The sequence below is a fragment of the Carassius gibelio genome, chromosome B21 (assembly GCF_023724105.1).
Source record: "Carassius gibelio isolate Cgi1373 ecotype wild population from Czech Republic chromosome B21, carGib1.2-hapl.c, whole genome shotgun sequence".
NCBI classification, from domain to species: domain Eukaryota; kingdom Metazoa; phylum Chordata; class Actinopteri; order Cypriniformes; family Cyprinidae; genus Carassius; species Carassius gibelio.
Window position 1 is genome coordinate 11850603 of NC_068416.1, and position 22852 is coordinate 11873454.

General features: G+C 36.6%; 2 protein-coding genes across 4 annotated transcripts in view; one reads left to right on the forward strand and one right to left on the reverse strand.

Annotated features, from left to right (window-relative positions):
* The first annotated feature begins 83 nt into the window (after positions 1-83).
* On the forward strand, positions 84-19087 carry coro6 (coronin 6). 3 transcript variants are annotated; one of them, XM_052588806.1, is made up of 11 exons: positions 84-392; positions 2477-2676; positions 5399-5521; positions 6998-7127; positions 7257-7435; positions 7518-7637; positions 7894-7998; positions 8075-8220; positions 8461-8518; positions 10777-11004; positions 11740-14414. In XM_052588806.1, exons 2-11 carry the CDS (start codon positions 2479-2481, stop codon positions 11860-11862), a joined length of 1410 nt encoding a protein of 469 aa, XP_052444766.1. In that variant the 5' UTR covers positions 84-392; positions 2477-2478; the 3' UTR covers positions 11863-14414. The 3 variants fall into 3 exon arrangements, with proteins under 3 accessions (XP_052444766.1, XP_052444767.1, XP_052444765.1); XM_052588807.1 differs by lacking the exon at positions 11740-14414 and adding an exon at positions 17978-18210 and having other exon boundaries at positions 205-392; XM_052588805.1 differs by lacking the exons at positions 84-392; positions 2477-2676; positions 5399-5521; ... (6 more) ...; positions 10777-11004; positions 11740-14414 and adding exons at positions 14868-15985; positions 17978-19087.
* Positions 19081-22852, reverse strand: part of taok1b (TAO kinase 1b) — a 28336-nt gene continuing 24564 nt past the window's right edge. Inside the window, exon 21 of the mRNA XM_052588804.1 lies at positions 19081-22417. Within this exon, the coding sequence (XP_052444764.1) occupies positions 21902-22417 (516 nt within the window). The 3' untranslated portion in view covers positions 19081-21901. The remainder of the gene's footprint in view (positions 22418-22852) is intronic.

Here is a 22852-nt window from a genome sequence, read left to right on the forward strand (position 1 = left end):
AAATTGACGTTTCTGTAGAATGACCCAGGTAGTAGCCTACTTGTTTTTAAGGGCTAATTGTTAAATTTGCTTGCCATATATACACCCCTGTCTGTGCACTTCTCCAGCCCCCTGTCCACCGTTTTCTCTCTCTCTCTCTCTCTCTCTCTCTCTCTCTCTCTCTCTCTCTCTCTCTCTCTCTCTCTCTCTCTCGCTCTCTCTCTCTCTCTTCTCGCTCGATATTCAGGAACGACTAGTGAGCAGCAACGCGCACTAGTTCTGGGAGTCCGCACCAAGTTTGTGACTTGGAATAAACGAGACACTTCTAAAAAGCGCAGCGTCGAGAGGAGCCTTAACCCGTCTAGTGATAGGGGAAGAGCAGATTTAAAGACGTATATTCCCCAAAGACAGCGGTAAGTGATTCATTTGATTGACAGTTACGCAGTTCCTCATGATAGAATGCTGCATTGTGACGACACGCGCTTTTAGTTTTTTGGAAAGTTTTTGTTGTGACATTGTTCGGAAAAGGCTGTGACATCATAATAACGTGTCAGTGCGCACGTTCTGCTCGTTCAGTGAGTTGCTGTAGGACTATAAATATAATTCAAGGCCAGGTGTGCGCAATGCTTATTGTGAAGAATAGCACACGCTGTATACGTTGGCAGTGTATATTTCCATTCTGTCCCTTTGTAAATATGGAAGGATCGCGTCTGGAGGGGACAGAGGGGGAGACACTTGGGCAGTTTGGTATGACTATATTTGGAAAGTGACCGTGTCTGTAGACAGTGAGGGGGGCCTTCTCACATGGGACAAACTGTTGTGTGGTTTAAAGATACTGCATTCTGATGGGGATTTAACAGCTCTAGCTGCCTATGGGGTGTAGTGTCAGTGTCAATTGCGTTTTTTGTCAGTTTGAAATTAATAATAAGTTTTAATTGTGATTTCACAAATTTTGTGGCGTGGGGATCCGGAATGTATGTATGTGTCTCACACTATATATTAAACATTTTCATCTATGCTATGAATTAGTTAAAATTCTAACTTGTGGATGTATAAATTAGAGATAAGTGCAAAGAACCTTGTTGTTAGTTGACTTCACTACCGCGTGCATTGTAAAACTAAGAGTAAGTATGGATGTTTTAATTTGAGTACACAAGTCAAACATGCTTGTTCAACATATTTTATTATGTCCCCAAAATGATAAACAAATTGGACACATTTTAATTAAAAGCAGCCAAGATTGGAAACAAACATAAAAATATGTAAAATAAGTAAATATACACTAAAAGCTTTAAAACTAAGCAATACACGTCGGATAATATATGATACTTTAACATGTAAATCAAAGAAACATATGTGACTGTTACATATCAAATGAAACAAAAACTGGCTGAATCAGATGATACCAGTTCTAGATAACATTAATTAAAAATTGATATTTCTGTTCCTTCAATTTGTGATGTAGTGACAGCTCCAGCTTGAAACACCTGTTCGCTGTATCACTGTGCAGCACCAATAATGTTGTCATTGTTCTTGTTGCATAGCAATGTTCTGTTCTATGTCAGAGTCTATGTATGTAGTATCTGTCTTGAAAAATATTTTAAGGAATATTTGCATAATTGTTTCCCATGCAACGATTTTATCAAAGATGTCTCATTCTTGGGAGACTAATTAACATGAATGCAAATTATAACATAAGTTAACTTTTACTTCCTTAGCTCAGCTCAGCTTGGTTTTTTTTTTTTTTTTTTTTGTCCTTTATATTAACTTCTGCGGTCTTTATAAACTTTATAAATATTTAATTTAAATATTTTTGTGTCAGTGAAAGGCAGAGCTTAACTTTAAGAAAATGTTGATTTTCAACCTCATAAATATTAAACAAGCTGCTTAATTTTCTATTTATTTTGCAACATTGACATTTTGTGTTGAATCAGATTGTGTGTCTGTTTCTTTGTGTCCATCATCTATTGCTTCCACAAATAATTCTCTCTACAACTGTGAAAAGAATTTTAAAAGGACGTAAATCTTCTACGATGTACATTAATGTTTATCACAGTTATACCTGTCACCAAAAAATGTCCTCATTATTTTCAAATTATGATTTCCATTATTAATGTTTATAACAATATGCATAATGTGTATAGTGATGTGTATTCATGTATGTTTATATGAAGATTTAAAACTTTAAACAGGCCATTATTTAGGGAGTAATAAATACCAGAAAATAATTAATTAATAAAGCAAAGCAAAATTTTACTGTCAATGTCATTAACAAATATGTTTTTTAATAAATTATCGATAATTACAATTGAATTATACATTATTAAGCAAGTTGCAGTCAAATATGCATTTAATTTAATTTAATTTAATATACATTTAACAGTTTGATAGGGATTGCTTAGCAGGTTTTACACAGTGTGTACATCAAATCATTCTTAAATATTATGTTATTTAGACTATTTTATGCATATTCAATATGTGTCTCTGTTTTTCACAGCCATGAGTCGCAGCATTGTGCGCCAGAGTAAATTCCGGCATGTTTTTGGGCAATCGGTGAAAGCGGATCAAAGTTATGATGATATCCGGGTTTCCAAAGTGACATGGGACAGTTCCTTCTGTGCAGTTAACCCAAAGTTTCTGGCAGTTATAGTGGAGTCCAGTGGAGGCGGGTCCTTTCTGGTTCTGCCGCTATCAAAGGTGAGTGGCTTGAGGAGAAAACTACTTAAACATGTACAATGTTACAGCCTTTGTCTACTCTTTCATCTTCACAGGGCTATATTTATGGGTATGTTTGTTCAAGAGCCTCAGCCGTGGCTCATGTTAAGGGAGCCCATCCCCCACAGGGCTTCCATTTCACCCTCATAGAGGCAAAGTTTTGAACCCCATGGAAACAGGGTACACAACTTGCATATGTTGTCTAAATCTTCTTCTGTGACATACCGAAGCTAGGTTTAGAGATGATAAGTAAGCGTTTTTGAGTTGATGTAATCCCAATCATGCATTGCCTTCTCTTTTTATCTGTTACTTAGCAGCTTGCATTTGCAGTATCGGCAAGCCAATGGAAATCAGTATGCCAATATGATGATACCATTATAACATTTTATCACAAATACTGATGGAACTATGAAAATAGTAAGCATGATTTACAACATCATATTTCTTATGAAGTCCAGTAAAATCATATTATTAGTATCATTATAGTCATTATATCATATCATTAGTCATCATATGGGTTTATATCTTCTTTCTTCTGTCATTTGCTGGTTTCTTCTGAATGCACCCATATGTACTAGACATTTCCACCTAGTAGAGCTACTATAACGGGCTCATCATTAAACTGACTAAATATAAACTAAATATAAATTAGATTATGTGTAATGAGCAACTATTTAATTTAATTTGATAAGATTGTGTTCATCAAATTCAACCCTGATACCAAATTGTGTGTGTGTGTGTATATATATATATATATATATACATATATATATATATATATATATATATATATATATATATATATATATATATATATATATATATTTTTTTTTTTTTTTTTTTTCATTTGAGAAAATAGAATGAGCTATTCTATATTATTTGGCCCCTATATTACACAAAATGAGTAATTTTGTCTAATATTTTGTTTGGAAATTTTGTGTACTAACTGTCTTTAAAATAGTAATGTTTGGGACTACTGTATAAAGATCGGTAATGCTTTATTTTAAAGTGTCCTTGATACGTTACATGGACTTCTATTGTAATAACAATAAATTATCCATTATAACATGAAAGTAACCCTAAGACAAACCCTAATCCTAACCCTAACCATATAGTAAGTAAATTTAGTTAATCAATATTACTCAGTACTAAAATGTTAATTACACTGTAAAAAGGACACCTTAAAATAAAGTGTAACATAAAGTTCTTATAAAAATATAATTTTGATGAAGGTTACAAACTCAAACAGGTCTTCCATAATGGAAACTATTGTAGAAATATTTAGTTTGGCATTAAAAAGCATCTTAAATTACTTCTAGTTGTTGCTAATGCATGTGTGACCTTAATATATATTGCATTATTATATATTGATCCACAGCAGTATATCACATTATTATTTTTTGTGTGTGTGAGTTTGTCTTGATTCTCTATGGGTCCATGGTCAGTTAATGCCCTTTTAGTTTAGCCTCTGTCGAGTCACGAGCATATATCAGCAGGCTTTGAAAGATACCCTATAAATACCCAGGTAGCCATCTCCTCTGCACTCAGTCTCAACAGGCCAAAAGAAAAACTCCCTTTTCAACGCCTCATCACAGAGCTATAAATACATACCAGGAGAATGAGGACAGGAGGGACTGGAGGAGGAGCAGCTGAACACAGAACCAACACGTGCTCACACCAGCTCCACACAAATAAGAAAAAACATTCGAAGAAATTACATCAGAATCCCTAAAGAATAATTATGATTTGATAACATCAGTTTATAAATACATCAAACAAGAAGTAAAATATTTTTGTGTCAGTGAAAGGCAGAGCTTAATCTTCAGAAAACGTTGCTCGTCAACCTCAGAAGGTCAAAATAAATATTAATACATTTTCAATTTATTTTTCAACATTGACATTGACAATGGTATTCACATTACAAAAAAACATGGGAAATATCTACATTAAAAACCCAGGTTTATGTGTTTTTGTAACACCAAACATTAAATAAATATTTATTAAATAAATAAATATTTCCTATTAATTAAATATTTGTTTGATATTTTTTAAACCGTGGTAACATGGTTGAATGTAGCTTTCAATTTCTGTAAAATTGGAGAAAATAGAATGAGCCTGGGTGATGCTTCCTGGGTGTCACTTTTTAAAAAAAATTCCATGTTTTCTAATATGTGGGAAATTATACAGTGACAGGGCTGTGCATGTTCATTTAAGAGCTAAAAAGTTTAAAAGTTAAAAAGTTTAAAGTTTTTGGATGCCAAAAGATGACACTGGTAAAAAAAATTACTATATATATATATATATATATATATATATATATATATATATATATATATATATATATATATATATATATATGGTTTTCAAAAAATATTAAGCATCTCTTCAATATTTATAATAAGAAGAAATGTTTCTTGAGCATCAAATTACCATATTTGAATGATTTCTGAAGGATCATGTGACACTGAAGACTTGAGTAATGGCTAGTGAAAATTCAGCTTTCTCATTACAGGAATAAATTTTACTTTTACTGAGGTAGAAAGCAGTCATTTTAAAATTTCAGCATTTTACAATGGTGTTTTTATACTTTTTTTGATCAAATAAATGCAGACTAAGAAAAAAAGTCTTACCAACCCATATACTGACTTTATATGCATCCCAATACTTAACATTATCTTTTATTCTTTGTTTTAATATGCTATAGGTGGGTCGAGTGGACAAAAACTATCCTCTAGTGATTGGACACTCAGGGCCTGTTCTAGACATTGACTGGTGTCCTCACAATGACAATATCCTGGCCAGCTGCTCTGAAGACACCACTTCCATGGTAATCATCATGACAGACATTCATAAACATCTCTATTGCCTGCCAGCCAATAGCCTTGAAGTCATGAACATGTTTCGGTTGCATTTTTACAAACAAATGAAGCATGTCTCCATATATACCTACTCACACTGGAGGGAACGATCAAGGTGACAGACAATAGTGTTAATATGAAGGGTGATGACTGGAGTTAACGGTTCGGGCATGGGACTGGAGCTGGTATTTATAAACATGTTAGAAAGGCACTCTTGGCCAGAAACCTGTTCACAAATAAGCCAGTGGAATGACAGACAAGGAAAGATGGGTCTAAGTTGTCTATAGAGATGAGTCATTTCATTTTCAGAACACACTGCAACATGTGCAAACATTTCTGTATATAGTGACCTCATGAAGTATTTGGACGCCTAAGCCACACTTAAAAGTGTATAAATGTCATTGCATTAGATAAAAATAAACAAATAAAATCTAAGTTACATTTATCTTAAAGGTAACACAAAAGCAGTATCATAGTAAATCCTACACCAGATTTATTTTCAGTGTATGTCACAAAATTAAGATAAATAAAACTACAACTTTTAGAGCACCTGTGTGAACCTGATCAGAAGTGGTTCAGAAAAGTGAAGCTGCTTCTGAGAAAAGCTCCAGAAGTAACCCAAGTACTGCAGTGGCATTCAAATGTTTTAAATGTGAGTATAAAATGCTGAAAGTATTATACGGTCTACTGAAAACAAATATAGGATGCTTTTGCCCAAAGTTAATCAAGACGATATAGAGGTATTATATATGAAGGATATTAGTGCTGTTTCATTACATTACATTACAAACATGAATGGCATGCACTGTATGCACTGCTGTTAGAGGAGGTTAACTGCAGCTGTCATCTGTGCTGGCATTGCTGCTGTGCTCACTGGTTACCAGAGGAACTTTCCTATAATGCACTACAAGCCAATATATAAGATAGTTTAATCCAATTACTGTAATGATAATAATATAAATATGTATATAAACATATAGTTTGAAGTTGCAAATAAAACAAAGATTACTGCAAAATTTTATCTACACCTGTTGTTTTTCAGTTTAGGCTGAAAGATTATTTTTGTTTAAGTACTATTAGGATACTACAGAAAAAATTAACCAAAAAGAATTTGCAATAAATACAACTAGCATCATTACACAATTGTATTAGCAACATTGTGGTCAATCAACCTTCCACAGACTTGATGAAGTTTGAGTAGTGTGCGGGAGTTTTATTAAAGCAGTTGAGCATGTATGTATGGCTTTACAATATGTATTTTTGTGTGTTTTTTTTTAATTATTTGAAATAATTATGTTAATAAATATAAAAAATGTTAAGGTCTTGCAGGATGATCTAAACTTTTTTTTTTTGCAATTAATTATAATCAAATATTAAATACTTTGAAGTTTGTTGAGGCCCCCCTGTTTGAGAACCACTGCGCTAATAGAATTGTGTTTACTCAGGTATGGCAGATCCCTGACCACACTCCCTCTCGTCCCATCAGCGAGCCCATTGTGGTGCTGGAGGGTCACTCTAAACGCGTGGGCATCATTAAATGGCACCCCACTGCCCGCAACATACTCCTCACTGCAGGTAAAGATCAGTACAATAGACATCAACTTCTTACATTAAAAGTGTATAATAATAAGATTACTTAATTTCGTAGGAAATAAATTAGGAGCAGTGGAAAGTCTGTTTCCATTCAGTTTGCTTTTGTCTCAGGCAGTGATAATCTGATCATCATCTGGAATGTGGGCACTGGAGAACCCTTGATGACACTGGATGACCATCCTGACCTCATCTATAACGTCAGCTGGAACTACAACGGTAGCCTGTTCTGCACCACCTGCAAGGACCGTCGCCTCCGAGTGTGCGATCCCCGGAAAAACGAGGTGGTGGCGGTAAGTATTATAGTGGAGAAAAGAAGAAAAACCTCACAGCTCTTTGTAAACATGAACGTTATGGACATTTTTTCTTCTGTAGGAAAGACTGTGCCCACATGAGGGTATCCGGCCAATGAGAGCCATTTTTACCAAAGAGGGCAACATTTTCACCACAGGGTTTACCAAGATGAGCCAGAGAGAGCTTGGCCTGTGGGATCCGGTAATGGATAGTATATTTACTTACCTTCATGTTGTTCCATACCCATTTTGCTATGGTTAATCTTCAATTCAAATTGAAATATTTTTAATGAATCCTGAGAACCTTTTGTCCCTATAAGGTCTAGGTTCATTTAGGCATTTAAGACTCATTAATAACTAATTTTATTGAATTCATTCTATACATTTCAATCAGTTTTATTTAATTTCCCTTGTTATCTTTCAAATCACTGATGGTGTTCATTTCTGTCTTTGTTTAGACTAATTTTGAAGAGCCCATAGCACTACTTGAGCTGGACACAAGTAATGGAGTTTTATTGCCTTTTTATGATCCAGACACTAACATTGTGTATCTCAGTGGCAAGGTATGACTTCATGTTTCATCTTCATTTGTTATAATACTCAGGCTGGCACTGTAAAGTTGCTTCTGTGTTTCCACAGGGTGACAGCAGTATTCGGTATTTTGAGATCACAGAGGAGCCTCCCTATGTGCATTACATCAGCACATTCAGTAGCAAGGAGCCACAGAGAGGAATGGGCTTCATGCCCAAGAGAGGAGTGGACGTCAGCAAGTGTGAGATTGCCAGGTCAGTTTTGCATGGTTATACTGATTGATTAAAATATGTGTTAGTTACTTTAATATGTACAGTGTACAGAAATACTATATATCTACATTACCATTAAAAAGTTTGAGGTCAGTGATTTATAGTTTTATTCAGCGGGGACACATTAGATTACACAAAAGATTTCTATTTCAAGTAAATACTGTTCTTTTAAACTTTGAGCTTTGAGCATTCCTGAAGCTGAACCTTTATTATTTCTCATAGATTATATAAACTCCATGAAAGAAAGTGTGAGCCTATTATGATGACAGTACCCAGAAAGGTAAGCATTTACTCTTTGTTTAGGGTTATTTCAAACCTGAACCACTATGAACATAAAATTAAAGTACTGAAAACCAAAAATGTATTATATGATGCTGATGTACAGCGGCATGCGAAAGTTTGGGAACCTCTTGCAGAATCTGTGAAAATGTGAATAATTGTAGCAAAATAGTGATCATACAAAATGCATGTTATTGTTTTATTTAGTACTGCCCAGATGTTTACATATACTTTACAAGACTGAAATGTACTTAGCTGAAAATTCTGTCATTAATTATTCACCCTCATGTCGTTTCAAACCCATTAGACCTTTGTTCATCTTCGGAACACAAATTAAGATATTTTGATGGAATCTGACATCCATAGACAGCAATGCAACTGAAATGTTCCCAAATCCCAAGTCCAGAAACAAAGAAAGGAGATCTGTAAAATAATGCATGTGACATCAGTGGCTCAACCACAATTATACGAAGCTACAAGAATACTTTTGGTGTGCAAAAGAAAAAAAAAATGCCTTTGTTCAACAAATAATGTCCTCTGCATCACCCTGGTGCCACGTTGGAGAATATCCATAAACATATGCTGTTCTGTGTCAGCTGCATCATGCCAGACACGTTTCCTACGTTGTTGTGATTTGATCTGAATGGAAACAGCGTATCCGGTTTACGGATATTTTGGGGTGAACTAACCCTTTAATACTGTGTTTGGTTACCTGGATGATCTATGACTGTTTTTATTTTTTAATTTTTTTTATAATGGCTGTTTATGAGTCCATTGTTTTTTCTGAACAGTTAAACTGAGCACTGTTCTTCAGAAAAAACCTCCAGGTCCTGCAGATTCTTCAGTTTTCCAGCATCTTTTGCATATTTGAACCCTTTCCAGCAGTGACTGTATGATTTTGAGATCAATCTTCTTACACTGAGGACAAATGAGGGACTCAAACACAACTATTAATAAAAAAGGTTCAAACATATACAGTACTGATGCTCCAGAAGGAAACAAGATGCATTTTGAACAGGATGAAGATGTCCAAAATGTTTCTTATTTTGTTAATATATATATATATATATATATATATATATATATATATTTCCCATTAAGTACTGCTCTTCGGGAGGAACAGAAGATACTTGCATGTTTTCTGGAAGACAAATTAAGTATAGTTTACCTTGATCTTCAAATTCAAAAAGTTTTCACCCCCCGACTCCGCACAATATGTAAGATTTTTTAATTGAAATAGTCAAAAACCAGTTCAACAGTTTTGTATATTTTGCTGACTTGTGTACACATTATCCCAAATGTTTAGAATAATGTTTAAATCCAGAGAAATAAGCAATTTTAACTAATGACATGGACTGTGTCCATAGTGTCATTGTGTCGGCTGCCAATGATGTCATAACCCCTCGATTTCTGGGGAAACACCAAAGACACTATAATATGTTATGCGTTTTATTAGACAGGTGATGACGGCACAGAGTAGCATTACAACAAGACTTTCAGATGTGTCTAGTATGATAAAACAGCGCTGCTTTAACCCACATATGCATGACCGTAAGTAGTGGAAGCAGTCGAATCTTCCATAGTAAAAGCTCCGCTGCTTTCAAGCTGTGTGTCACGCACACAGCTTGAATATTTTTTATTTTTTTTAATATATATATATATATGTCCTCTAGCTGCGAAAACTTACATATTGTGCCTTTAATGCACCTTGTTTCCCTCTGGACCATCAGTGAATGTTTGAACCTTTTTTATTAATAGTTGTGTTTGAGTCCCTCAGTTGTCCTCAGTGTGAAAAGATGGATCTCGAAATCATACAGTCAATGCTTGAAAAGGTACAAATATACAAAAGATGCTGGAAAACTGAAGAATCTGCAGGACCTGAAGGATTTTTATGAAGAACATTGCTCAGTTTAACTGTTCAGAACAAACAAGGGACTCATGAATAACCATCACAAAACAAAACAAACATTCGTAGATCATCCAGGTAACCACATGCAGTATGAAAAACCAAGGGTTACTTTAATGATTGTCTTTTTTTTTTTTGGTCTTGTGGACTATATGTAAACATCTTTTATGTAAAATATCTCAGGACAGGACTAAATAAAAAAATAACATGCATTTTGCATGATCGCTCTTATTTTGTTAAAATTACTCACATTTTCACAGATTCTGCAAGGGGTTTCCAAACTTTGGCATGCCACTGTATGTAAAATCTGTGCGGCCAATTACATCATTCTCTTTCTGTTGTTATGATTCCAGTCAGACCTGTTCCAGGATGATCTGTACCCAGACACAGCAGGCCCAGAGCCGGCTCTGGAACCTGAGGAATGGATGCACGGACAAGACGCAGACCCCTTATTAGTGTCCATGAGGGATGGTTATGTTCCTCCAAAGACCAGAGAGCTAAAGGTGGCCAAGAAGAATGTTCTAGACAGCAGACCTGCAACACGTAGAAGCATGTCTGCCGTAGATGGAAGTAGTTTGCCCGTAAGTAGAATATCTTGCTTATCTTTGGCCTTAAAATACCTCCTTCATAACTTTGTTCCTTCATCTACTTTATTACTTACATTTCTTAAGAATCAAATAGGGCTGGGAATTTTATCGGTTCATTTAAAAATAAACAAACAAAAAATACATTAACATTATAACAACATAACATCATAACAACATATCCTTACAATGCTTTTTGCTGTGGTTTTGAACCTATAATGCTACGGCATATTAATGTTTTAGCTGTAGATTGATGTCTGATATGATGAAAAAGCACCATTAAATTATATCATTCAAGTTTTTTAATAATTTGTCATTGGAACAAAAAGCATACAGTGTATCAATTAAAATCACAAATGAATGACTTAAATGAACTGGTTGATTCACAAATGTATCACTGAATCAGTCAGTCAGTGACTCGTCTTTTTTACCTAATATTCTTTGGATCATTTCTTTCAGGTACTTTGAAATTATGTAATTTGTTGAAATGATTTTTGGAAACCACAATCTGTATCAGAATCATTTAATTTCTTTTGATTCCCATCTCTAGAAGCTAAAAATCATTTTCCATTTCCAAATTAAGCCTGTCCTTGACTTGCTCTTTTGCTTTTTTCCCTCTCTTTTTTGCTCCTGTTCATCCTCCTCTTACTGTCACTACGCTTCTCTCTTCTATCTCCTCTTTCCAACTGCCATCTTCTTCTTTGCTTTCTCTCAATCTCTTTCAATCTCTAGCCTCAGTTGTTGGAGAAGCTTGTTGAGGAGATCCAAAATCTGAAGGCCACAGTTCTTTCTCAGGAGAAACGAATCTGTGACTTAGAGAATAAGCTCTCTAAATACACTAATGGTACAGTCTGAATAAAGTTCTCATCCTGTGCACACTGCCCAACTCACTGCTAACCCCTTACAACTAAAGTATGAGCACAGATAGGCCAAGCCACCTCAACTCACCCCAGCTTTAATCAACACCGTAACTCCGGTTCAACTGGCTGTACCGCCACTTGACTTCTTGACTTCACAGGCTTTTTCTAAATGTGAATAAATCACCTATACAGTAGTTACATTTCAATTCATTAGGAGGTTTAATTTGGCAAAGGCACTTATAATGCTCGTGCTGATGCTTTGTAGAATTTTTTTTTATATATTGTGTAGTAGCTCACAATATTAGCAATATTCCTTAAATGCTTAAGGAATATACCAGGAAGAATTTATGTCAGCTATGCAAAAGGTAGGAAAAACCACCTTCATTTTAGGATTTACAAATCCTTTAATGTACATACTGCTTTTTACTATTCAATGCTGACAAAGAATGACAGAAGAAATGTAGCTACAGCTTTCTGTAGTGGTTAACAGTCACAGTGTCTTTGGTAGTCTCTGTCTAAACATACCTCATTGTAAAAACCAGGACTTGGGATCAGATGGTAGCATATGTAGCTCTTATTTGGTCAGCTCTGGACAAGCAACATCTAAAGCATGACTATAATATGTCAGGACAGTAGCGGGCTCATTAATGCTGCCAATACACTACACGATTTTGAAATAATCAGAGTGCTGTTCTTTTCACACTGCGCTAACTTTTTGGGGTATCATGAAGTTGCTGTGCTTTGCACATAACATAACAGATCTGTGACTGTGGGCCACACATCAAACAATTTCAGTAGGAACAATCCCCATTTCTCATTTACAAAATGCATTTGCGAGAAGTGATACAGGATCTCACATGATATCATGCATGAACGGAATTATGGCGTGTAACTGGTATTTCTTCAAATCAAAATGGTTATCAAGAAGCTTGCAATCTACAAAAACTGAGAAAATACGAATATGGAGAAGAGATTGGTTGAGAAGATGACTTCTCAATATTTCCCTTGCGCTATATTTTGTTCTCCTCACATTAGCTGTAGGTCATCACTAATGTCATTTCCAGTCAAAACACATTTCACACTGCAAGATTTCATAGTGGCCCAGATATTTAGCCTGCTAATTAATTTTCAGGCATTAGTGCTTTTCTCAAATTGTGTCTTGCTCCACTTTATTACCTTGCACTATATGGTAGTCACTCATGTGAACGAGCACTGATTTGCCTCAGATTTAAGGCTGACCTCCAGAAAAACCTTCTTGTTGGGGATCTCCAGAAAAAATAGGTCCTAAAATCTTGTAGTGTATATCTCATTGCCATTTTATCACAGTGGAATAGTTCACCCAAAAATTATGTACTTTTCTTGATACACTGATCCTCATATTGGTCCAAAGTATTAAAGTTTGTTTTTTGGTAAAATATTAGAGTTATTGCTAAATGTCCAAGCTGCTGTTTTCCATACACTGAATGTGATTGATTACTCAGTAAGTGGAGTAATCAAAAATGACAACAAAAAAAGCGGAACATGAAACTCGTGCGCTATATTCCGAAATGTTCTGAAGACTTACAATAACTTTTTGTGGGGAACAAACATGGCATCACAAGATGCATCATGCCATCAATGCCATGGAAGATATTTGGTTCTTGCACAGCAGATTCCACAAATTTTAACATCTTTAAATCAAAGCAAGCACATAAAATATATTTGAGAGCAGAAGGAATTAATAATAATGAACTGTTCTTCATAGAAAATGTATAGACCACATAGTTTCAGAAGACTTGGCATATAGTGTATGTGTTTGTTGGTGTGTATTAGTATTATACTTTGGTTACACTTTATTTTAAGGTGTCCTTGTTACATTGCATTTATTAACTTAAGTAGTGAGTAATATTAATTAACTACATGTACTTAGAATATGGCAAGGGTTAAGATTAGGGTTTGGTTTAGAGTTACTTGCATGTAATTATGCATCATTTATTGTTATAGTTATTATTATAATAGCAACTACATGTGAAGTGTAACAGGAACACCTTAAAATAAAGCGTGACCTATACTTTTTTTTTTATGAAATTTTGAAGATTGACCGAATCATAACACACTTTCAATGCATGAGAAAAACCAGCTTGAATTCTAGATTAGATTAAAACGTATTTAAATGAGAACTAAATTTTCATCTTTGGGTGAACAATTCCTTAATGCAGATGCAGGTGGCTCCTGGGAAAATCTTTACATAAAGATATCAAATGTAAATCTAATGAGCAAAGTATGTTTGCACAGACAAGATTATCTCCATTTGTCTCTCTTTGTAAGACTGCTTGCATTATTGACTCTTAAAATGCTACTAACCTCTCACTTTACACACCTCTCTATTTCCAGCTTTGACCAACACAATTAAAACTCATGTGGCTTCTGAAATTAACACTTCAAAATGTATATATTATTCTAAAAAACATGAAAAAAAAAGCAAAATATCAAAACCAAAGACATTGTTTTATGTTTATGTAGAGGATATTATGGTTTGAATAAAACCTTTTGTACAAAAAAAACAAAGTTTCCATTGTTGTATGCAGTCACTTGCTCATAAAAATGCATGGACACACGACACGTCCACCATGGCTAATTACTCTCTCTGCAAATTTATTTCTAGGCACATAGCAGACAGATTTTCTGTAATTTTTTTTTGTTAAAGGAGCATACAGCTAGCACATTTTTATCATATAAACAACCCAGGAACAAAGGGTAGTAATTTGGGTGCAATATCCTCAAGGTCTCTTACCTAGTCAGATGGTGAGATGTTAACGTTCATTTTTTCAATGCGTTCCACCTAGTACTTGAAGACTATTTTGAATGCAGTTCAAGAAAGAAGTGCTTGAATCTTAGACTTTCAAGTGGCAAAACCTCCATTAGTTCCACTAGACTGCTATGGACTGCTTTCCTGCAGCTAACAACAGTCTGTGGATTAAAGTATTGTTAATGATTCCTGAAAGAGGGGGAGCAGCAATGTTTACTGTGGGTAGGGGAGGAGGTACAAGTCCATTTAGGCTGACATGTTACTGACAGTAGGACAGATCATTTGGTTTAAAAATCTTTTGAGTTCTTCCACTTGCTCACTTGAGAAAACCATTGCTTACCAACCTCAGTGTTAAGGTAAGTTCCTTGTGCATTTGGTTAGACCTATAGGTTACCGATTTGAGAGCAATGTGGAACGTATTCTTCAGCCTGTTACCTTCTTTGCTGCTGGTCCTGGTTACAGTATTGCGTCGATGGAACTGGATCTGTCATCTTGCAGATAGCACCGTTCAGCAGTTGGGTCACTGTATTTGGATTATTGTCTGTAGACTCTTAAAACTGCCATGCTTTACAGTATCAGGATCCACAGAAGAATGCCAGGCAGAAGTCAGATTGATCTGTAAACCCACGGCCCTTGCCAGCCACCTGAAGAAACACTGCTATACCTTGGCCCAGCCTCCTCTGGCAAGATGGCCTCAGGCTGACCCTCATTTTCAGATAATTACCAATCTCATGTGGCCCACAAAGGAAGGTGCTGAACTGCAAGGAGGAGTCCACTTTACACGGGATAACCTTCTCCTAAAGGATGGGGCTATTGTGGCGCTCGATTGGGCTGTGAGTCTAATGGATCAACAAGCTCAGGGCAAAAGGGATCATCATCCTGGAGGAAGATTTCTGGCCCATCACTCTAGTAATCCTGCTATTGTTGTTATAATAATTCCCAATGCCCTAGGCAGAGTAACACCACACTTGCTCATGTTGTGCCACAAGGCTTTGCAGCAGGGTTTCTATCCAGTGGTTTTCCATCGACGTGGTCATGGTGGCTGCCCACTGACTACCCCACACTACCAGGAGTTTGGAAATACTTCTGACCTTGCACAAGCAGTAGCATACCTGCGGAGTCATCATCCATCCTCAACTTTGCTTGCAGTAAGTGAGAGCTCGGGATCAGGGCTACTGCTGTCCTATTTGGGGGAATGTGGCTCTTCATCCTACCTGACGGCCGCTGCGTGCATCTCTCCTGTGTTTCATGGACAACTGTGGTTTGAGTATGAGCTACCGTGGCTTTATCAGTGGATAGCCCTCATCTACCGCAAGTTTCAAATAAACAGGTAAAAAATGCTGACTGATCTTTGCTAAAGTGTTATGGATGTTAAAGTTTTATAGATTGCAGACTCTACTGCTATAGAAGTACAAGTTAAAGCAGGGGTATCCAAATTCGGTTCTGGAGTGGCACTGTCCAGCATATTGTGCTCCAATTTACCTCAGCATGCCTGCCTTGATGTTTCTAGTATGCCTTTAGTAAGACCTTACTAGTAAGACCTTGATTAGCTGGTTTAGGTTTGTTTAATTGGAGGTTGGAGCTAAACTCTGCGGGTCAATGGCCTTTCAGGAGCAGGATCAGACACCCTTGGGTTAAAGCTGGAGTCTCCAATCTTGGTCCTGCAAGGCTGGTGTCCTGCAGAGTTTAGCTTCAACCCTAAATCAAACAGACCTAAACTAGCTAATCAAGGTCTTGCTAGGTATACTTGAGACTTACAGGCAGGTGTGTTGAGGCAAGTTGGAGCTAAACTCTGCAGGACACAGCCCCCGCTGGAGACCCCTGGGTTAAAAAAATGTTAATCCAGAAATGACAAATGAAAGAACCCACATTTAAATTAGATTATGCAACTTGTATCCTGTGCATTTAAAAGCCTTAATTTAAATCCTGCCATCACTTGGCACACAAGCAACATGGACTTTTGTGGTGCTTTATGGCCATTTTTTGAAGAGCAACAGCACCAATCCATCCCTTTTTTTATGCTGCCAACTACACATTTTTAGTTTTAGCTATTTTTGAATAGCACATGGCACTGTGTTCTTTTATGTGAGTAATATTCACTATGTATAGCTTTTCAAAGACAAGACCTAAAAGTGTCCCTGATGCCCAAGTGCAGGGCCGGCCCGTGATATAGGCAACATAGGCAGTTGCCTTGGGCGCAAAATGACTGGGGGGCACCACACAAAATATATATATATTTTTTGGTCAGCAGTGTGCCCTCGTGACAATCGTGTGCTTCTACACCCATATATTAAGCAAAATAATTTCTGACCGTTAACATAATTTTAAGGAACGTAATTATAGTCATGTTGTACTAATTTAAACACTTTCTGCGTCATGAGGAAACTATTATACATCATAAAGCATTAATTATTAACATGCAGTTATAATAGTTTTGATATTTATTTGCTCTTAAAATATAATTTCTGAAAAAACGAGTGAAAAAAGAAAATTATCAGGGTAAAAGGCAGGAAGCGATGCAAAGAAAAGCAGATATATGATATACAAAAGCAATATACAGGTAAAAATCACAAGTTAACGACTCTGATGTTTATGTAGTATTTTGAAATAGCGTTCTGGTTTTATTTTCTTTAAAATAAATGTAAGCTTCTGTAATGTTGTTGTAATTTCAGTAACATTACCAATTGCTTTTACCAAAAAGTGTCTTAACGTCTTTTGAAAAAGACCATGACTAGGACTAGAATCTAACGTTCACAAATTGAAATAATTTAAGTATGCTCAAAATTGAAATGAAAGGTATGGGTATGCTAATTAGACTAAATAGCTAACTATCTGGCTAATATCTACAAATACATTACAAAATGTAGCCTTTATTTTGTTGCCTTTGTTGTCTGTTAAGACTATTTTAGGCATTTCATATTACTCAAGGTGCTTCGAAATCTCCATTTATATATTATCACAGTTTATTTACTACTTATGGTAATACTTGTCAGTATTTATGTTATTTTATATTATCTAAAATCTCACGTAGATCACCAACAGACTCTTGGGCCGGCCCTGCCCAAGAGATATTTTGCAGGCTACATTAAATTGTATAGTGTATAGGCAGCATTATAGTGTTTCACAAAAGAACGTCTGTGGCTTGAAAATTACATGAGGGTGAGTTAATGATAACCAGATTTTCATTTTTGGTTCAACTGAATCTCGTGAATGGGATAATACAAGAACTGCATTCCAAGTTAGGGCATCACAAGATGCCACAGTGCAAAACTACCACCTGAAAAAAGCAACTATGAATTTATACATTTAACCCTTTCCACAGGTACGCCACTGCTTTGAGCTCTGTGATGGATGTAGCAAAAATTCTACATTGCAACTCCTTGCGAAATATGGAAGAGCTCATGTTCTGTGCTCCTAAGCAGTCGGAACAAAAAATATCAGACTCGGTGGACAATGTTGGAAAGGACAATTCAAGATTATCAGTGAAGCCCGACTGGCCAAGTTACTGGGAGAGGAATGAACCTTTACGAGATGCAGATGAAGTAGCAGTACCAGTGCTCTGTTTGTGTAGCCAAGATGACCCTCTTCTTCCACCTCTCTCTACTATTCCTGAGGGACTTTTTCATAATAGCCCTTACTTCCTGCTGGCTGTGACGCAACAGGGAGGACACTGCAGCTTTATGCACGAGGATGGTCATGGAGGTACTACTTCCTGGAGTCATTCTGTGGTGCTGGAATACTTTAGGGTAGTTTCCGATTTCTTCAAGGTAGAGGAGAAGAAAGGCTTCAAAGATGTTTTTGCACAACGTGGCAGCCAGAGTCTGAGGCATAGCACCAGTGCTGTGCTGTCCAGAAGAAGAGCAACTTTGCTCCGGAAAGAAAGACCCATCCGAAGACGGCAAATCTCAACTCCCTCTGACAAATTCACATTTGAAGAGGAACAGGAGGATTTTACTTGGAACAGATCCTACACACGCTGAGTGAGAGAAGCAGGTGGTACCATAAGGTCATAGCACATTGGCCGTGCTAAACTTCCTACCAGCACGTGTTTAAGAAACATAAGGTGCCCTTGGTTATGAAACCACAGATTTGCCGAAATGAGTAAGGAGGACACCATGACACCACAAAATGGAAAGACCATGTTGATAGACAAAAGAGACATCTACTGACTGGCAAGGGGCTTAATTATGCAGACAGCTTGGTCTATAGCATTAGATGCTATATTCAGCCTTTTTTCAAGTTGATCTAACTCTCTGTGCAACACAGTTTTCCCCTCAAAAGATTAAAAAGCTCTGTCAAAATTCTAAAATTACAGTGTTCAAAAGAAATCAATTAAAAAATCCTCATGAAAAGGATGTCGATAAAAGTTAACACTTACTACACCTGCAGACAAATATATTAAAGCATACAAATGACAAAACCAAATTGTACTAAAATTACTTTATTACAGTTGATTTGTTTGTCCAGTAGCCCTCTGCCAACAAAAGGAGTAATTACAAACAAAACATTACCTTTGTCCCCCTTAGGTTTTCATAATTTTTGTATATTTTAATTCACTTGTAAGTGTTTTGTTATGAACAGCCATAACATTTTTTGTAATCTCTCCAACATTCAGTTTTTTACAATCTATACATTTTAATACAGGTTAAATATGGATTGCTATGGTAATGTTGAAGCTGAAAAACAAAAACAAAAAAAACGAGACAACCACAAACAGAAAAAGGTTGAAATACTGGTAAACACTGTACAGAGATGTACCACCTTCTTTGATTATTCTTCATCCTGTTTGTTTTCACACTTGACAAAAGGGTCATTAAAACAAGGATGCTATGAGCTAAAGAAATCAGCTCTCTTATAACAGGGCACACCTCTCACCTTTGGAAAATACTGCATGACCCTGTTTGCGAGAGGTTAAACTCACATTTGGAGTCTATGGCTGTACCTCTGGTCCAGTGATTCCATTAGAGTACTGAATGTGATTAAATGATTGGTATAAGTTTACCCGGGTCAATAATCTTATGTTAATTTGTTACATTTGGTCCAAATCTTTAGGATTGGCTCAGTTGGTTTTAGCTAGTCAATCGGAGTTAAGCAACTTCATGAAATCTGCAATCTCATGCATATACCAGAAATGTGCCAAAATACTGTTCATAGTTGATAGTTATTATAGATAGCATTGATATTTCAAACTAGAATTTATTTTACTGGAAAAATGTTTCTGAAGCCGTTCTGAAATAGGCATGACAGACATTTCTCTCTCTCTTTCTCTTTTTTTTTTGAATGAAAACCAATGCCTTTTATCTTTTATCAAATGAAAGTTCACTGCTGGATCACAGATAACAGAACATGAGTACTGGCACTAGTGAATATGGTAATTCATACTTTTGAAAGCAAGGAGCAAAGAGAGGACTAAGGAAAGTGACATCCTCTGTATAAGTGAGATTGCAGGGGAAATATATTTATATATTCTTTTTTTTTTTGGCTGAGCTTGACACCTCAGAGAATATGCTTTATGTATACATATATAGAATGTTTTCTCTTTTTAAATAATCAATATTAGAAACCAAGTTATTTTTTCTTTTATCTTCACATTCAAGCAAATAAATTTTTAGTCTAGTTTTAACTCGGGTCTTTAAATTGATTTCAATTTATTCATTGATTGAAATTTCTAAATATACAATATACACACACGTTTTCACGTTTTATATTCTATCTGACCTTTTTTAATAGCATTTTTAATCACTTTTTCTACATGCTGTGATAAGTGTTCAGTTGGAGGGTGGGCGGCAGTCGCTGGAGCTCTGGGGTGGGCATGGAAGAAACAAAGGCATTGCAGGGACGACAGCAGCGGCACCCACCCGCCCAGCAAAAACATTCAGCGGTCTCAAGCCTACCCAACCCCTAAAATCCACACAACACGCTCTTGTCAAACCCAGCCTGAGAAAGGGGAGGAGGGGGCACCCAAGGACCAGGAGATCTGCTTGTATGTGACTCTAGTGAGCAACTAAGAGTACAAAAGGATGGTAAAGTGCTTTTCTGTGATGTTAAGCTTAGTGACAGAAGACATAAATGTGACAGGCTATTATCCTTTTGCATAGTTGCAATTGTTAACTTTGGCATCACTAAATAAAAAGACTAAAACAAACATTAATATACTTCAACGGCTTCTGCTTTTATACTGTTATTCAGGGGTGATGATTTACCATGCCAGCATGCTTTAACACTTGCGTACATTCTACAGCAAAACCTGTTTTTAAGTGTCATTCCACATATTCAGTTCAAGACACCCCTACCTTTCAAGACCACCAAATTACCTCCACGTTAATATAGTTATATCATATCGCTCACCTACCTTATAACTTATCTCCTTTTGGCCTAAAGCAATCGAACACATCTATTCATACACCTACTATCACAATTTTAGGCTAAGTTTTCAAAGTTTTAAAAGCAAAATGGCATCCCGCTATCCACACAGTTTTTGGGTATTTGGACCTGTGGAAGGATGGCAATGGCAACATAAACAAAACAAAATCAAGATAATTCAATACTCAAGATATTTCTAACAAAATCTTGGAATTTCACAGTATCTTTTCAAAGTTAAAATTTGTTCTGGCACAAAAAGAGCATATGGTTTAGTAACACATTAAAATTAGTGCTTGTTGTTTATAAAATACTAAGCTAGACAAAATCAAGTGCATTGTAAAGCTTGATTCTTTCACTATCTGCTATCCAACCTTTATACCCTCTATTTATATATATTTCTGCAATTGTTTTCTTATGAATCAATGTTTCTCCTCTCCTGCTCTATATAACCGAAACCAGCTGTTAATAAGACCAAAATAAAACCCACTGCATTAAGACTTACAGTCTCACCTGTGAGGTAATGCACAGCATTCATATATTCGTTCTCACCCTCACTAACATTTTCAAATCAGATAAACACACTCTACATATGCAGTGCATTTTCTCTGAACTCAAAACTTTTTCACATCATTGCGAAAATGACATTCTGGATTCTAGCTGTAGTTTGATACAGCTGGCCAGTTCCCTTCTGGCTGACATTCCTAGAACTTAAACTACAATGGATGCATTTTGTGCTTAACATGTGTATTAACCTATGAATGTAGAGGATTAGAAATAAAGGAATGGGTGTAAAAAAAAAAAAAAAAAAACACGGTGCCCCTTTGTCCCTTCCCCTATGGCATTTTGGGTCAAGATGGGTGTTGTGGGAGAGCAGCGGGTGGTCTTATGTGTAGGACAAGTGCGAGCCATTGGAAATCTGAGAGGCGATGCTGGCACTCCTGCTCATCCCCTGCTCACTGCGGCCCCCTGAGGTGGCCCGCCGTACCACCTGGGGACTGTTCCGTAGCCCAACACTTCCCCCGCTCGAGCGCTGACTGCCCCCAGACACGTGGTGCCCCCAGGGAGGTGGCCCCCCTGAAGGCAGGCCGTGACCCCAAGGCTGCTGGATAGAGTCACTGTGGCTTGGGTGGTGGTGGTGGCCGTGCTGGCTGCCGCTATGGTGCCCTCCCCAGTGTGACCCCTGAGAGCCAGCACCGTACTGAGAGCCCCAGCTACTCTGGGCCCCCGGGAAGCTGTGGCTGTGGCCGTCGGATGAGGCCAGGCTAGAAAGCACCATGTTGCTGAAGCCCAGACGCATGCTTTCAGAGTCAAACGCCTCGATCTCCCGGGCCTGCTTCTCTAATAGGCTGCGGATTCGCTCTGAACGCTCATTTTGCAGGGTAACCATCTCCTCTTCAATCTAACCAAAAACCAAAATAGAATCAGTTGACATTACCATTGAAGACATTAACCTTTCAAAGATACTGTAGTTTTGGCTAAGGCTAGAATGAACCACACAACCAGAATTTTGGCAAGATTTGAGGTGTGGAAGAATAAATGCTAGCTGAAGAAAGTCAGAGCTAGTATGGTATATTTTATTAGATATAAAATATGATTGAAGAATATCCTGGGAACTACATGAATACAACCAGGAAACTTCACTTTTGCATCATTCTGATTCTGCATGCACATTTTTGTGGAGCAAAAAAGTAGAAATTTTTGGAGGAATCTCCGCCTTTTTTCAATATTGCATCCAAATTCAAAATAGAGGGTCAACATAATGGCAAAACACTTGTTACTGTGCATTAAGTGAATGTGATGGGTCTTTTTCAGATGTAAAATGAGGTTAAACATC

What these genes read in the sequence shown, in the direction of transcription:
- coro6 (XM_052588805.1), top strand. Translation starts at nt 15,063, where the DNA reads ATGTGGAACGTATTCTTCAGCCTGTTACCTTCTTTGCTGCTGGTCCTG. An exon ending in CGCAAGTTTCAAATAAACAG is followed by an intron (nt 15,986 to 17,977) that starts GTAAAAAATGCT and finishes CCCTTTCCACAG; the next exon opens with GTACGCCACTGCTTTGAGCT.